The sequence below is a fragment of the Nicotiana sylvestris genome, chromosome 9 (assembly GCF_000393655.2).
Source record: "Nicotiana sylvestris chromosome 9, ASM39365v2, whole genome shotgun sequence".
In the NCBI taxonomy this organism is placed as follows: domain Eukaryota; kingdom Viridiplantae; phylum Streptophyta; class Magnoliopsida; order Solanales; family Solanaceae; genus Nicotiana; species Nicotiana sylvestris.
The window spans coordinates 21,714,130-21,731,398 of record NC_091065.1 but is presented as its reverse complement, the minus strand read 5'-3'; the positions used below and the strand labels follow the sequence as shown (position 1 = coordinate 21,731,398).

Genomic DNA, 17,269 nt, shown 5'->3' with positions numbered 1-17,269 from the left:
GCTCATAGCGGCTCCTTATCCATTCGGCATCGCTGAGTTCGGCTTCCTGTATGATCCTTAAAGAAGGAATCTCTACCTCGGTTGGGATGACAGCTTCGGTATCATAAACTAGTAAATAGGGAGTTGCCCCAGTTGATATGCGAACTGTAGTGCGGTACCCCAATAGTGCAAAGGGTAACTTCTCATGCCATTGTTTGTGGTTTTCTACCATCTTCCTCAGTATTTTCTTGATGTTCTTGTTGGCGGCTTCTACGGCTCCTTTCATCTGTGGTCTATACGATGTGGAGTTCTTGTATTTGATTTTGAAAGTTTCACACATGGATTTCATCAGATCACTGTTGATATTGGCGGTATTATTAGTGATGATGGACTCGGGAACTCCGAATCGGCAAACAATATGATCTTTGACAAAGTCTGCGATGACCTTCTTGGTTACAGCTTTATAAGATGTTGTTTCGACCAATTTGGTGAAGTAATCAATAGCTACCAAGATGAATTGATGCCTATTTGAGGCGGTGGGCTTGATTGGAATAATGACATCCATTCCCCAGGCGGCGAACGGCCAAGGTGAGCTTGTTGCATTGAGCTTATTTGGCGACACTTTTATCATATCAGCATGTACTTGACATTGGTAGCATTTTTGGACATACTAGATGCAATCTTTCTCTATGGTCATCCATAAATATCCGGCTCTGAATATCTTCTTGGCCAAGATAAAACCATTCATATGCGGACCGTAGGTCCCAGCATGTATCTACTCAAGTAGCTTAGAAGCTTCTTTTGCGTCGACACACCTTAGCAATCCCAAATCAGGAGTTCTTCTATATAAGTTTCCTCCACTGTGGAAGAAACCGTTGGACAACGTCCGAAATGTACGCTTCTGAGTATGATTAGTATGCTCCAGATATTCTCCTTTTGCCAAATATTCTTTGATATCGTGAAACCAAGGCTTCCTGTCTATTTCTTCTTCAACATGGGCATAATACACTGGCTGGCTATGGATCCTTACTGGTATGGGTTTGATGAAGTTCTTGTCGGGATGCTATATCATGGATGACAAAGTGGCCAATGTATTAGCAAACTCGTTTTGAATTCTGGGAACATGCCGAGACTCTATCTTCGTGAACCTCCTTCTCAATTCCTGTACATGGTGCAGATATGGCAATATCTTGGGATTCTTGGTGGCCCATTCTCCTTATACCTGGTGCACAAGCAAATCTGAATCACCGATTTCCAGCAACTCTAGAATATTCATGTCGAATGCCATATTGAGCCCTAGTATGCAGGCTTCATACTTTGCCATGTTGGTGGTGAAGGGAAATCTGAGTTTAGCAGATACCAGATAATGTTGGCCAGTTTTTGATACCAAAAAGGCTCCAATGCCCACTCCTTTGAAGTTTGCAACTCCGTCAAAGAACATTCTCCAACTGTCGTAAGCCTCAGCAATGCCCTCTCCTACGAATGATACTTCTTCATCAGGAAAATACATTTTCAAAGGTTCGTATTCCCCTTCCAAAGGATTTTCAGCAAGATGGTCTGCCAATGCTTGTCCTTTGACCGCCTTCTAAGTTACATAGACAATATCGAACTCACTTAACAGTATCTGCCACATGGCTAACTTTCCAGTCAGCATGGGCTTCTGAAAAATGTACTTCAGAGGGTCCATCCTAGATATGAGGTATGTGGTATAGGCATAGAAGTAATGTCTCAAATTTTGAGTCGTCCAAGTCAAAGCAAACAAAGTGAATTCCAACATAGAATACTGTGTTTCGTAAGGTGTAAACTTCTTACTTAAGTAGTATATGACTTGCTCCTTTCTCTCTGTCTCATCATGTTGTCCCAAAACACATCCAAAAGCTCCATCTAATACAGATAGATAGAGTATCAAAGGTCGCCCAAGTTCTGGCGGGACCAGGACTGGCGATGTGGACAAGTACTCCTTGATTTTATCGAAAGCCTTCTAACAATCTTTGGTCCAACTTATTTCAACATCTTTCCTCAACATCTTGAAGATGGGTTCACATATGACTGTGGACTGTGTTATGAAGCGACTGATATAGTTGAGACAACCCAAGAAGCTCATCATGCCCTTCTTGCTTTTTGGTGGTGGTAGCTGTCGAATAGCCTTAACATTGGACGAGTCTAACTCGATTCCCCGACAACTGACAATGAATCCCAATAACTTTCCAGCGGGAACCCCGAATGCACACTTTGTGGGGTTCGGTTTTAGGTTGTACCTCTTTAGCCTGTCAAAAAACTTTCTCAAATCCGCTTTGTGATCTGTGGACCTCTTGGATTTGATAATGGCGTCGTCAACATACAACTCTATTTCTTTGATACTTTTCTGGTGATAACTCGTGAAGCAATCTACAAAGTATTGGAGCTCATGCTTGGCGCAATTGTCGATCAAGATATGTATATTTGGTAGTGGGAAGTCGTCCTTGGGATTTACTCTATTTAAGTCTTGATAGTCAACACATACTCTGACTTTCCCATCTTTCTTCGAAACTGGTACAATGTTGGCTAGCCAGGTTGGGTACTCAACTACCCTGAGGACTTTGGCTTTGATCTGCTTAGTAACTTCCTCCTTGATTTTGAGGCTTATGTCTCGTTTGAATTTTTTGAATTTCTGCTTCACCGGCAGACACATTGGATTGGTAGGCAACTTGTGAGCCACTATGGATGTGCTCAAACCGGTCATGTAATCATATAACCATGCAAAGATATCCTCATACTTCTTCAAGAAACAAATGTACTCCTCCTTCTCTGTCGGTGATAAGTGAATGCTTATGCGAGTCTCCTTGACGGTTTTGGCGTCTCCCAAATTTACTACTTCGGTTTCGTCCAGGTTGGACTTAGGCTTATTCTTAAAGTTCTCAAAATCTCTGACAACTTCCTCAGGTATTTCATCCTCTTCTTCTGAGTCACTATCCTTGTGTTGCATTGTCTCATTACATGTCACAGTCACTGGTTCATCAGGAAAGGTAATAATAATGTTGTAGAAAGAAAATGTAAAAGATAAGAATGAATAATAAATAGCAATGCATTGATTAAATTCGAAAATATCAAAAATAAATACGGCTCGATGAATCGAGCAATTATTTTGAAATAAAATGTGTCTTTAAAATAAAATTACTAAAATACTTGAAATTCCTAGCATGGCAATAGAAGTAAATTATGCTAAATGCCAAGCTACCTAGGGACTCGGCGGCCCCGGAATAGTGTGGCGGTCCAATTCTTGAGAATGGCTCCCTTTTCCATAGTCTGAATGGTGAGGCCTTCTTTCTCTTCCTCCTCAATTATTACACTGCAATCCATATCCTCATCCTCTAGGAACAAATTCCTCAGCCCAGCTAATGCTTCTTCTTCTACTGTTCCCCATATTTTATCATCCCGGTGAAAAGTTTGACCCAGATGTGGCACTGGTTGATCGAGAGGGTAATAAGGTCCACGCCAGAGAGGCGACCAATCATCATACTCTTTCCATGTATACTGGTATCCGAGCCCGAAGGTAGTACCATGACGTTTCAGTTGTATAGATTTAGTAATACCCTAGAGATTCTTCCCAAGTCCCTTACCGGGTTCATATCCAGACCATGCCAGTATGCTTTCTATTTTGTTACTCCACTGTTTGTCTTTCTCAACTGCATTGACATGTTCAATGTGGTGGTAAGTTTCCACTCCTAGCCTTTTTCTGTTCCAGATAACTGGGATGGTTTGTCTAGTGTAAATGGGGTTACTCCCATCTCCATGAATGATCACCTCCTGATGGTTCCATTCGAACTTCATGGCCTGATGTAGTATGGGAGCCACAGCCACAGCATGTATCCAAGGTCGTCCCAACAGAAGATTGTATGTAGCTGATATGTCAAGCACTTGGAATTCAACATCGAACCAAGTTGGCCCCATCTGCAGACAAAGATTAATCTCCTCAATCGTGGCCCTTTGAGACCCATCAAAGGCTTTCATGTTCAAACTTCCTGCCCGTATTTCATGGAAACCCTTGCCCAATCTTTTTAGAGTATCCAACGGATAAATGTTGAGGCTTGAACTTCCATCGATCAGGACTCTGGCAATGAATTTGTCTTCAAATTGTACCGTGATATGCAATGATCGGTTATGATTCAACCCTTCAAGCGGTAATTCATCTTCGTGGAAGGTGATCTTATGACTTTCCAGTACCTGCCCTACCATGTTGGCCATTTCTCCATAGGTGATATTGTTGGGTACGTAAGCTTCATTTAACACCTTCATCAAAGCATTCTTGTGTGCCTCTGAATTTTGCAATAGTGATAGGATGGATATTTGAGCAGGGGTTTTATTCAAATGATTAATGATGGAGTATTTCCTCGCCTGTACTTTCCTCCAAAGATCATCTGGTCCTGTTTCAATGACAGGTTGTTTGATAGTGGCCTCCTTACTCGATCCTCCCAAGTGTCTAGGTGTATAGACCCTTCTAGTTCTGGCCATTCCTTGTGTAGCATCAGATTCTTCCATCTTTGCCTTTCCCTTTCGCCTATCTTCGGTAACGTAATCCCAGGGTATTGCTTTAGAATCGAAAGGAGGTGTGGTTGACACTGTCACTATGAAAGGTGTGGCCACTTCTACCTCAAATGGAATAGGTGTGGCTGCAGGTGGAGCTACCTCTACCTCAAATGGAACTGATGCGACTACCTCAACCTCGACTAGAGACTGTGTCTCTACTATAATAGGAGTGAGTGTGACTTCAGGTTTAAAGTCATCGCCCTCTCGAATAAGCTCGATTGACCCCTCAGGATCCCATTCTTCATCCATCTCTATCACATGTATCCCACCAGCCTTATGATCTGGGAGAGGATTGTTGCGGATGTTGGGTACAGCTTCTTTCGCCTGTATGACCTTGTTGTCAATCAATGTCTGGATTTTATCTTTCAATGTTTGGCAGTCGTGAATGGTGTGCCCTTTCATACCGGAATGGTATGCACATGTTTAGTTTGGGTTGAACCATTGAAATGAGTTCTCCACTGCCACAACGAGAATATGAGCGACATAACCAGCAGTTTTCAGCCTTTTGTACAGCGGGTCGATTGGTTCAGCAATAGTTGTGTATTGTCTGGGTAGTTTGCGATCAAAGTTAGCTCGGGGTCTTGGGTAGTTTTGGCGAGTCGGAGGTGACTGAAAATGAGATGGTTGGGAATTATAGGTGTGATAAGCAGTGGCTGGTTAGGAATATCTGGGAGATGAAGGTTGGTATGTGGGTAGAGGTTTTTGGTATGTGGGTGGATGTGTTTGGTATGTGAGTGGAGGTGTTTGGTATGTGAGTGGAGATTTTAGGCCTTGAGCCACCATTACTGCCCCTACGTCTCTCTTTTTTGATATGCCGCCTGATTGCAATGCTTTCTTCGTGGCCTATAATGCCTCGAAATTTGTCACCATTTTGCTTTTGATACCTTCTTCAATCCTTTCTCCGAGTTTGATGATATCAGAGAATTTGTGATTCTCAATGACCATTAACCTTTCATAATATTGTGAGTCATGTGTCCTGACCAAGAACTTGTTCATTTGTTCTTCTTTAAGTGCTGGTCTGACCTTGGCTGATTTTGACCTACACCGGGTAGCATACTCACGGAAGGTCTTAGTTGGTTTCTTCTTTAAATTTTGGATGTAGAAGACATCCAGTGATTCTCTGTGTTGAACCTGAATCGGTCCATAAATTCTGATGCTATACTTACCCAATTGACCCACTTCTTAGGGTTCTGGCTTATGTACCAGGATAGGGCATCTCCAGTAAGACTTCTCATAAAGATCTTCATTTGGATGCTTTCATCTTTTCCAACCCCACGAGCTTGTCACAGTAAGTTCTCAAATGAACCTTGGGATCACCTGTTCCGTCAAACATCTCGAACTTGGGAGGTTTGTAACCCTCCGGTAGTTCCAATTCTGGTTGTATGCATAGATCCTCATAATTCAGACCTTCTATCCATTTGCCTCCTTCAACACCCTGAACTCGACTTGTCAATTTCTTGAGTTCCTTAGCCATGTTCTTGATGAGCAGGTATTTCTTAGTGGATTTTGGTGTATAGGAGATTGGTTGAATAGAGTAAGGTACGATTTCCACATATATAGGATTGTTTTGGTGAGTGCCATAGATTTGGGTGTAGTGGTGATCGTCAGTTGAGGTTTAAGGATCGGGAATGGTTTGTGGTGTGCTCTGAGGAGTGTGATAGGTAGTAGTTGGTGGGTATTGGATTGTCTGATAATGGTGATGTGGTGGAGTTGGTATCGGTAAGGGATTGAGATTTTGAGGTGGAGTTGCATATTGATGCGGTGCGGGAGTTTTGTGGATGCTGGTTTGGTATATTTTGGGGAGATGCTGGGTTTTTGGTATTTTGTTGGTTGATATCAGGGAGGTTCAGGGTGAGGGATAGGTTTGCTAAGTTGCGGACCTGCTCAAGTTCTCCCTGTAACTCTAGTATCTTTTGTTCCAACCGTAAAATCAAATCATTTGGTGCTGGAGTACTCCGACCATCTGAAGTTTCCGCATTCTCTGTGTTTTCCTTTCGAATACCACTTAAGTCATCCATTTTAGCTTTCCCTATGCTCTTTGTATTACTTGGAGGAAGAGAAGGTGGAGGGCCTCTAGATCTGGTGTGATATGCTGATGATGCCAGTATGTACGAATCAACCTTTAGGGAATGGGAATAATAAGGGATAAAGAAAAACAAAAGGTAAACAAGTCAGTAAGGGTTCTGAAATGTTTGCAGTATTTAAATACATATTCCGGGAATGTAAATTCATGTTCTAATTTAGGAGCCTCGTTGTGCCCGAGGTAGGCCTAGCGACAAATAGATTTGAAGAAATTTAGTGCCAATAATTGCCTCATTTCATTAATTAAAAATAGACAACCCAAAATGACACTAAATAAGAGAATATTACTAATGGCACTTGGCCTTATTACATTTAAAAGAAAAGCAAGTAAACCTAATCTATTTGGTCCCAGAAGGACCCTCTCCAGACCGGATGCTATTGTTGATCAATTCCCCCAGTTCGCGCAGGTTCAGCAGTCAGAATGCCCTTGCCAGATGTCCTCCTTCATTTCCCTTAGCGTTTTGGCAATCGGTGACTCCCTTTCTCATTATCCCTTCCAATTCCATCAGACCGTACTCCAAATATTCCAACCTTTCGCTGGATTTAATAACCCTCTCTTTCCACTCATTGATCATCTTCATGTTGGCCTTATGCTGCTCCATATGCTCAGCTTCACACTTATGAATTCTTTTGCGCAGCTTGTTATACTTCACCTCTGCTTCAGCAACTTCGTCTATGACCCTGTTTCCTAGACCAACCCTTGGCTCGAAGATCCCTGCTATGTTGTCATCCAACCATGAGGGGTAAAAGTATGAGTGACCCGTATGATATCGGTCCAACTCGATGGTATCCTTTTCCACGATAATCTTCAAAGTCCACATATGTTGTGCTTCATTCTTATATGGGATGGCGTCACCCTGAAAATCAACTATGAAGTGACTTATTTTAGCGACTCGTGGTATGACCTGTCTTCTGCCTGCCTGTCTCATAACCCTGAGGGGAGAATTAGGGTATATGCCCCTTAACCCAATCAACACCAAGTGTGGAACATCCCTAAATCTGATTATGAACTTGTTGTGGGGAACCACTCGAACATCCACCGAACCTTGTCCTCAGTTAACTTGTTGAAAAAATGCACCCATCTTACATCATCCTTAGGTTGAGCAAACATGTCCGGAATATAATTCATTATTTTGGGATGATGGAAGGCTATGTGATCATTCCAAGGCCTTCGTGGAAACTCCTGACGGTATTGACCCTTTTGGAGATGCTCTAACAACCAAAACTGCAGCAACAAACTGCAACCCTTGAAGAATATAGATGCCCCTTCTGACAGTGCTCCAAGGCTCTGTACATATCTACAATGATCATAGGGACAATGGTATACGTGTGCGCCTCGATCCCGACCATCAAAGTTTTGTCCACCATGGCCAGCCTGGTATTGATTCTATCCCATTGGATCGGGAATACCAGCATGCCCAAGAAATACACAATGAACACAAAGACCCTGCGATGAACCCAACCCAAGGAAGTGATTGAGAACTCATCATCAAAAATACGGTAAGAGCTACTGTGATTGTATCATTCATAGAGGAAGTCGAAAGGTATGTAGGAGTTCTTTAGGAACTCCAAGTCATCATTTTTCTTCAGCCCCATCATCTTAAGGAATCCTCTAGCGGTGCGATTTTTCAGGCACTAATAAACCAGGGCTATCCCAAGGCAACCCAGTAAATCCTCTTATTTCTTCCAGAAGGGGGGGGGTCATTTCTATGTCCCCAAAGCAGAAAACATGGTAGCAACCTCGATCAATATTTTGTTTGGCTGAAGATCCAACATAGAAGGAAAATTCCTAAGACTCGTTTCACATGATTTTGGTCACTTGAAGGAAGATACCTCCACCAATCTAGCCAAAGTGAAGGTATGCTACCGACCATGCCGAACCTGGGGACTTCGTGCCTCATTTTCTGCAAAACAAAATATAGGTTAGGCCCTTTCCCCTCTCTAAGTTCGTCTATTTATACAACAATGATTAGCATATTGGCATTTATTTCTCCAAAATTAATGCACACAATCGTGGTTGCGTCCGTTGGGATTATGGAAAACCCGATGGACTTTTGGGTGAGGCTTGTCTTAAAGAGTTATCATGTGGACAACATATTAACCCGGATAGGTTTGACCATAATGCATGCACAATTAATTAGAGTAAGGTTGCTATAGAGGTCTAGACTGGGACCCTCAAGTGGACAAATTGAGGGGGAAAGACACGGAACCGTCGAACGCACCGCTGATCGACTAGTTTTACCACAAATATGCCTTTCCGAATTTAAAGGGTGATATATAGAAAGAGCGCAAACACTCATCAAGAGTTGTTATAGTATTGATTACGTGCGAGTGGAATATGATGTTGAGCATGATTTATGCAACAATAAATAGCATGTTTTCAAGTATTTGCACGTTAAAAAATGATAAATGCAGTATTTAAATAATTAAAGACAGTTACAAAAGAAAATAAGGAGATAAGTCAGTTTCAAAAAATAAAGGAAATCATAAATGCTTGAGAAATAAGCAATTAAATCCAAGTAAAAGGGGAAAGGTAAAAGGGTGCACATGTATTAACAGAATAAAGCATGCTTAAGACTAATTCACAAAAACAAGTTCATTATGGTAAGAGCCTAAAATATCCCCAGTAGAATCGCCATGCTGTCACACCCCCCTTTTTCCTCGCGAAATTGGGGTTTCAACATTAATTAGGAACAACTCATTTACTTTTGGGAACCGATTTTCATTACCAGAGATTGGGTAAGGGCTCGAAATAACTTTGAGGGGAAGGTGTTAGGCACCCCTTGCAATCCACAATGGTGGGTCCTGGACGAACTCAATTATGTGAATTAGTCATTTAATAGATAGGCAGTCTAAGCACACATATGCATATAAAGGAAGTTTAATAGATAGGTAGTCTAAGCACACATATGTAAATAAGGTGAGGGAAGTCCTAGGTTTGTTAGCCTATAGGATCATATCTGTACAACACCCGGTAAGCCTTCCTCAAATAGAGGAGTTACACGTGGCATTAGCGCACATGTCATCATATCCTTCGCTACCCAATTACCCTCCCTTTGGTCATAGCCTAAAGCATTCTAGCCATCTTAAGATGTATCCTATGCGTGCACTACCCGTCCCTTTACTTATATAGTTCGGAGGTATTTAGGACGTCTAGTTAAGGTGGATCTAGACTCTCCTACAATAATTAAAAGGAGAAAACTCTAGGCGACATACAAAACTTATAGGACTGGACCAAAGATAGAACAATTAGAAGGCTAACATTTTACCCCCACAAATAGAACAAGTAGGTGCACGTCTCAAACAACAAATTTTCATATAGTTAAGAAAGGTCCTAAAATAGGATATCTAGGAGAGCATAACAAGCAGGGAGTATGCAATATTGAGTTAAGGCAAAAGTGTTAAAGACCTAATCAGTTTGCCTACTGATTTTAGGATCTGTTAAATCTGGACAGTTCACAAATAAGCATAGCATAGTTTCCAGTTTTTATAAGATATAATTACCTACAAGCTTACCTAGGCGGAGATATCCTATAAACATACTGTCTAAATGTAAGGATCAATTTAAAACAAATAGTTTTGGAACTTATTAAGTTCTATAGTCATGCTGGTCTAGGTGCTGAACATTACAGAGTTGGTTTACATACAGTAAATCCTAGAACGTGATATAGGCGTTGATATTGCTTTTAAAATAGGTAGTTACTGATTTATGCGATGTATACATGGTTTTAAAACGAATGCAATAACAGTCCTAAAGCAGGATCTCTAATTCGCATGATGAATAGACGTTTGTTAAGCAGGATTATAGTAGTGATCTAATAACAGTTTTTCTAGGTGATCATGATCATATATGAGCAGAATTTCGTAACAAATGAGGTGATAAGCCTATAACATGTTTTCTAGTATGCCAAAAGATCCTAAAAGCATGGTTTCTGAAGCAAGTAAACATAATAAACCTAAGGCATGATTTCTATTGCAAGTAAACATAGTGATCCCAAGGGCATGATTTCTAATGCAAGTAAACATAGTGATCCTAAGGGCATGATTTCTACTCGATTTCCCTCACAAAAATCATATAAGAATCCTATTCCCTTTTACTAATTTCCTCAATATTTGTTTACAAGGATTATTATTACAGACCATAAATGAATTTACATAATGAATAAAGCTATATTATAGGGAGCCTGAAATAGGCCCAAAGTGGATCCTAGAAATACCAGGCCTTCAAACAGTCTTAGATGCCATAATCTCATGATGTCAAATAAGGGTATCCTGGTGTGTCAAAGTTTCCGAAAGGCCTCAAGGACCCCGGGCAATGCTCACACTAGGAAAACCTTTGAAGTAACCCTTTGTGAGCAAGTTTGGAAAGCCAAATCCACTGTGTCAAAGTTTAGAGGAGCCTCAGGGACTCCTAAGCAATGCTTACACTAAAGAGGCAAGACCCTAGGTGTTATAAGAATGGAGTAGTGTTTGAAAATAGAAGTAGTTTTAAGAAAAAAATTTAGAAGTAAACAGAGTCATTGCAGCACTGTGAGGCAAAGGTTTCAGCAACCAAATAACAAGCAGAAACCTGGTCACAAAGCTTCAAAGAAGAGATTCACATTGCCCAGATTGAGCTTAGTTTATTAGTTAACACTAGGTGACATATAGCATGTTGAGAACAAACAACTACACAAAGAGGGGAGCAGGGGTTGGGAACACAGGAAACCTGAATCAGGAACACATAAAACAAGGTGAGAAGCATATTGATTAACACCAAGCAAGTATAGCACTCAATAGGACCTAATGGTGCTGGTTAGAAGTGATAGACAGCAGACACATAAGTTTGAGAGGGCCAGATTACATAGCACTGAGTAGGGCATAGTAACATGAGCAATCATGTTGACTTAAAGCAGTAGACTAGAAAGTTATAGAACTAAAGCAGTAAGACCTAAATACAGAAGTAATCATGTTAATTGCAGCGATAAACAGGAAAAGAGAAGTTTAAATATAGAAGTAACCATGTTAATTGAGATCAACAAACAAGAGAAGGCATGGATTTGGTTACACAGAAATAGTCAGGGTAATGAACAGGAAAACACATAGATATAGCTTCAATGCGTGTGAAAGGATATTAAGAGGGGAGACATACCACTTAAAGACAGCAAATTGAAGATGAGAATATGCAGAACTCAATGGTCTAGCCTTGGCTTTCAGCTGGCTAAACAATATAGTGAATACAAGTAGTAGCAAGATGAGAGTAGAGTATGTGTGTGAGTGAGAGTTTTTTTTTGTAGTCCTCCTCTAGAAGAATCAGAATAAGAGTATATATAACACTTAGAGAGTAGATCAAATAAGGTAAAAAGAATCAGAAGTCAGTCAATTAGGGGCAATCAAATAATTATAGAATCAAATCATGTAAGGGAATCCGGAATAGGCCCCTTAATTAGGGTAGTTGCTTAACGGTCACAGGAAAGCTAATTAGGGTAAAGAATCCAAATCATACCCAAATAGGGAATCAGTAAGAATCCCTGAACCATATGGATAGATTATTAAGTTAAGGGGAGTTATCAAATAATAAATCGATCTTGATAGGGACAGCAAGTTAGAGAATTATACTGTAAATATCTCTAATTGAATTTCAAATAAGGCAAGAAGTAGGCTGATCGGTCAATTAGGGTTAGAAATCGTAAATCAAGTAATCAATTCCACAAATAAGGTAGTGCGGGTAATCAGAGACCAATCAAGGGTTAATCAATCCAAAAAATAGACAAGAGATGTCAATTAAGAAACTCTAAATTAAGGTAAACAGATGGCAATCAGTAAATTAATTTAGTAAACAAGTGAAACCCTAGATAATTAGGCTAATTAGTCGGTTATTCAAACAATGATGGACCAAAAATGTTGAAATAAAACAATGAACAGTCAAGCAATCAAGTCTGGAGCATAGTCATTGTAGAAAGATTAAACCAAAACATGAGAAATTTCAGAAAACCCTTTGCAAAATAGACGAAGTAGAAACCCTAATTTTAGAAAATACTTAGAGTTGATTAACAGTAGGGAATCAGAAGATTCTTAAGAAAAACGGTCATGGAAACTTGAAAATACTTCAGATACACAGATATTCGACCAACAAATAACTAGATAACAAAACCCTAATATAATAAAGTGCTTAAATCGGTTAATCAATGAAGAAATAAGAGAACCTTAAGAAAAATCAGTGATGAACTCAAAATCACTCCATATCTACAAGGATATGGATAGATTCAACTCCAAACATTAGGTTTTGGAGAAAAAAGAAAGGGTAAAGAAAATCTGGTCTTTGAATCAGAGATTTGAGCCGTAAAACGTCGATAGAAAGCACTCACAGACCATAGACAGACTCTTGGAGAGTTCTGAATAAGATCTGGACTAGATCTCTTCGAGGTCCTTCCCACAAAATCACAAAATCAAGAAACCAGGTGAAATAGGAGGCCCACAGGGGTCTCAAACACCCATGGAAATCTATGGATCGAGTGAGAATCTGAGGGGTTAGGGCTGGTTTTGGGTGGCGGCAGTTAGGGTTAAGGTTGGGTCTCAGAGAAAGATAGAGAAGATATGAGTTTTAGGGCGGCTGAAATGAGAAGGGATAAAAGGGTTTAGGGGGTCTTTGGGATTAATATGGCAAGTTTAATCGTGGACTGTTGATCTAAAAGATCAACGGCCACGATTAAATGAGGTTACTAGATCGGGTAGGTTTAATTGGGTTAGGGTTAGAGAAAAATTGGGCCTAGGTAGATTTGGGCTAATTTTAATTGAATTGGGATTGAAATTGGGCTGTTTTAATTAGGCTAGGTCCGAAAATAAAAAAGGGTCATTTGTTAAATACCAATTTAATTGCTTAAACAATTTTTAAAATTCGTTAATAAATTATAAAAAATGATGTTAATGCCTAGAAATATTTTAAAATAATTACTTAATATTTTAAAAATATAAAAGGCCATTTCGGTAGAATAATATAATAATGCATGGGCTATAATTGCAAAGTAATTGCAATTGTACCCTAAAATGAAAATGTGGCTATTTGTGCAATAACTAAAACTTGGTACAAATGCAAATGATAAAATTAAGCCACAAAATTATTATAAAACTATTTTTGATGTAATTAGTGATCATTTATATAAATAAAAATACTGGAATAAATTAATTAAAATCTTTTAAAAAATGCAGAAATTATGAAAAAATATTAATTGATGCTAATGCATAGTTTTGGAGGTATATATGTATTTTAAAAGTGTTATAGGAAAAAATTGAGGTATCAACAGACAATATTAGTTTATTCTTTTGGGTTGTAAGCTATGGTTACTCATATGACAGTATTTAATGAAGAATTATATTTATATCTTTTTTTTACTAAAAAGAATTATTTTAAAGTTTAAGTTTCATGCATGGATTTTATTTTTTAAATAATTTATGTTTCAAAAGGCTTATGCATGCATATTAGAGGGGATTTATTGATGGATTTGGTTCGCTGGGGTCGGATAGTGCGTCGAGTGTCGGTCACGTGGATCTTGGGTCCTAACAATCTTGGTATTAGAGAACTAGGTTCTAATTCGAATCCTAGGATGTCTGTGGAACTCTATCTAGTAGAATTCTCTTTATCAGTGTATTGTGCGCCACATTTATATTGGGAAGGGTACATTGACATTATAGAAATGTTTCGTTCTTTCTCCCTATTCTAGATCGTGCAGTAGAGCTTTAATCTAAGAAGTGTTGATACCTAATTTTTTTCTATATTTTTAAATATGCATAAATACCTTAAAATAGCACATACATACATATATAAGCATGCACAGGGTTTTTATAAATTTTCCATAATTTTAGGGATTTAAATTGGTTTATTTCTTCCCCTTTTATTCATAAAGTCCCCAATAATTATTCCCCAGAATATTTTTATGGTAATTTAGTCATTTAATTTTTATATTTATGCCAAAATATGGTTAATATATTTTATATGCATTTTTATAATTGCATTTGGTATTTTTAAGCTAAATTGCATATAATTGTAATATTAGCCCATTTAATGTATAATTACATTTTATATGCGTAAAATTGGTCCATATATTTTAAAAATAATAAATATATATTTTAAATTATTTTGGTACATAAAATTATTTTCCAAAATTTGATTATTATTTATTATAAATTAATATAGGGAAAATTAACTATTTAAATTATAACCAGATTTGCATTTCGATTATAGCCTAAATCGTACCCAACCCCAGCCCAATTTTCTATTAAAATACCCGACCCAAACTCTGAACCTGTCTACCTGATCCAATATAGACTAAATCCTGGCCGTTGATCTCCTAGATCAATGACCCGTATAACTTTTTTCCTTTTTTTTTAATTACTAAGACCCTTAACTATAGCCTCATTTCCAAAAGTTCGTCGCCTCTTTATCCTCTCATCTCCTATCTTCTCTCAACCTAACCCTAGCCCCCTTTCAACCCCATCCCTTCTTCGGTGACCACCCTTCAATCTCTAAGCCTACAATGGTTCCTCCATTGCCATGCTCATCTTCTCTAAGGCCCTTAAGGGCCCTGGGCCACGCTGACCTGTATCTAGAGTTTGCTGTTTGGGCTATTCTTGGTTACTCCGGTGTAATTTCGTGCAAGATCATACTGTATTTGTATCTTTGAGTTTCTAAACAAGTTCTTCCCTCTCTACTTGGGTTTCTTCTGAAAACCTAATTTTTGTTTACATCTCCTAGATCTGTGCTAGTTTTAAACGATTCGAGTCTGTTCCTTATATGTTTTACACTGTTCTTGAACCTCTTTTGCAAAAATCATCAATTTCAAGTTGTTTTCACTTTCTTCTAAAGTTAGGGTTTTTTCGGAACTTCTTCTACACTTTATTTAAACCGATTTTCATGTTTAAAATTCTAGACTTTGCATATCTTGACTGATTCTATGTTTTTACTGCTTTTCCAACTCGCATATGTTAAAATCCCTAATATTTCTAGATTTTCTTTGTTTGGTTTTGTGTGGTAGCATGACTACTCGATTCATGTTAAGTTTCTGTGGTTACCTTACTTCGAATATGTTTTACTGAGTTCTTAGCCTAACTTATACCACCTCTATGTGATTACGTTCATCTTGATTGTTCAAGACTTGTCTCTTTCTATCAATATTATTGACCTTGCATGTTTGCTACGTCTAGTTGCTCTTACTCTATTTATATTTTGAGTATGGAATCATAACTTCCTCTTAATTGATTCTGAGTTCCTCATTTTATGGTTTGATTGAAAGATCTTCTTTTAAAACCCTAAATTTCTGCCTCGTCTGTTTGAATTAATTGATTCTCCTACCTTATTTGTTGTGGTAATTTATTCTTACTGAACTATGTCTTTAATGGGAATTTATGTACTTAGCCCTAATTGTCTACTCTATACTTACTGAATTTGAATCTTTCTTTATTAGTCGTACACTGATTTATTTCCTTATTTATCACTCGTTCTTACCGTTTCAGTTAATTCCCTTAACTTAAGAGGAGTACTTACCTTGATTTCCTGACTGACTGATTCTGAGTTCCTTAATTATTAATGGACTTTGATTTTTTACCTTATTTGCCACCTGCTTTCAAACTATAAATACCTTAGACTTTCATTAACACAACAACGAACACTCTTGGTTCAAAAACTATCTCCCACACTTAAAAACTTTCTGCTCTCTTTTGTGCTACTTGCTACCGCTCTAAGTTAGCCGGCTGCAAGCCAAGGCTAACCATTGTGCTCTTATGTTCTTTCACTCTGCTTACTGTCTTCTTTACTGGTATGTTCTAGTTTCAATTCAAAGTTCCGACAACAATATTATTCTCTTATTGTTTCAGTTCATCCTGTTTCTAGTTTGCTTCTATTTGTGGTTTCGTTGTGAAACTTGCAGTTGATGTTTACATTATTAGCATGTTATATACTTCCCTTCCCTAAGATCTGCATATTACCCCTCTATTTGTTTCTAAGCACGTCGATACCAATTATCTTTTACTTGTTATGTGCTTACCATCATATGCTCCATTAATCCCCAAATCCCTATCACCCATGTATGTGAGTTTGTTCTTTATGTATGGTTTTGTGACTATGCCTGGTCAGTTGTTTTTGAGCATGTCTATACCAATTCCTAGACCTTTTCTTTGATTAGGTGTTTATAATCAAGTGTTCTATGTATCCCCAAAACCCTTGACCCCTGTTTGTGACTACTGAAATTGGTCCTATGACTATTGGTTGTGTATGAATATGTCCTAAAGTGTTGTGTTTGGACTTTTGTTCATTTATTCAATCCCTTTTCAAACAGTCTCTGTTGCTTACTAAATTACTTTCAAACAGACTTCCTTTTAATAAAGTTTTTCACTAAAACCTTCAACTTGTGTCAAGCACTTTCACCTTACTCCTAAGTCAATAAGTTCTGCCCCCCTCCAGTATGTGTTCTTCCTTGGGATCCCCTTGAGAACCCTCTGAACTCTGGCATACTGAGGCTGGACTTTCCATACTGCACTTATTCAATTTTTGGTTACCAAGTCTAGGTGTAAGCACTGCCCGGGATCCTTGAGATCCTTAGGGAACTTTGATGCACCTAGACTCTGACATTGTCTATGGAATTGAGGCATTTAAGGCCATTGGAGGCTT

At 38.7% G+C, this 17,269-nt stretch overlaps 1 protein-coding gene across 1 annotated transcript; it reads right to left on the bottom strand.

Moving 5' to 3' along the window:
• Positions 1 to 754: 754 nt before the first annotated feature.
• LOC138877323 (uncharacterized) lies at positions 755 to 1,489 on the bottom strand. The gene is made up of 2 exons (XM_070156924.1): positions 1,202 to 1,489; positions 755 to 1,042 (listed from the first exon to the last, which is right to left on the bottom strand). Exons 1-2 carry the CDS (start codon positions 1,487 to 1,489, stop codon positions 755 to 757), a joined length of 576 nt encoding a protein of 191 aa, XP_070013025.1.
• Between the last annotated feature and the right edge of the window lie 15,780 nt (positions 1,490 to 17,269).

Coding starts and splice junctions, on each gene's coding strand:
- LOC138877323 (XM_070156924.1), bottom strand. CDS start 1,489: ATGTATTTTCCTGATGAAGAAGTATCATTCGTAGGAGAGGGCATTGCT. Junction 1,043..1,201: donor CAGATTTGCTTGTGCACCAG/GTATAAGGAGAA, acceptor TCCATGATATAG/CATCCCGACAAGAACTTCAT.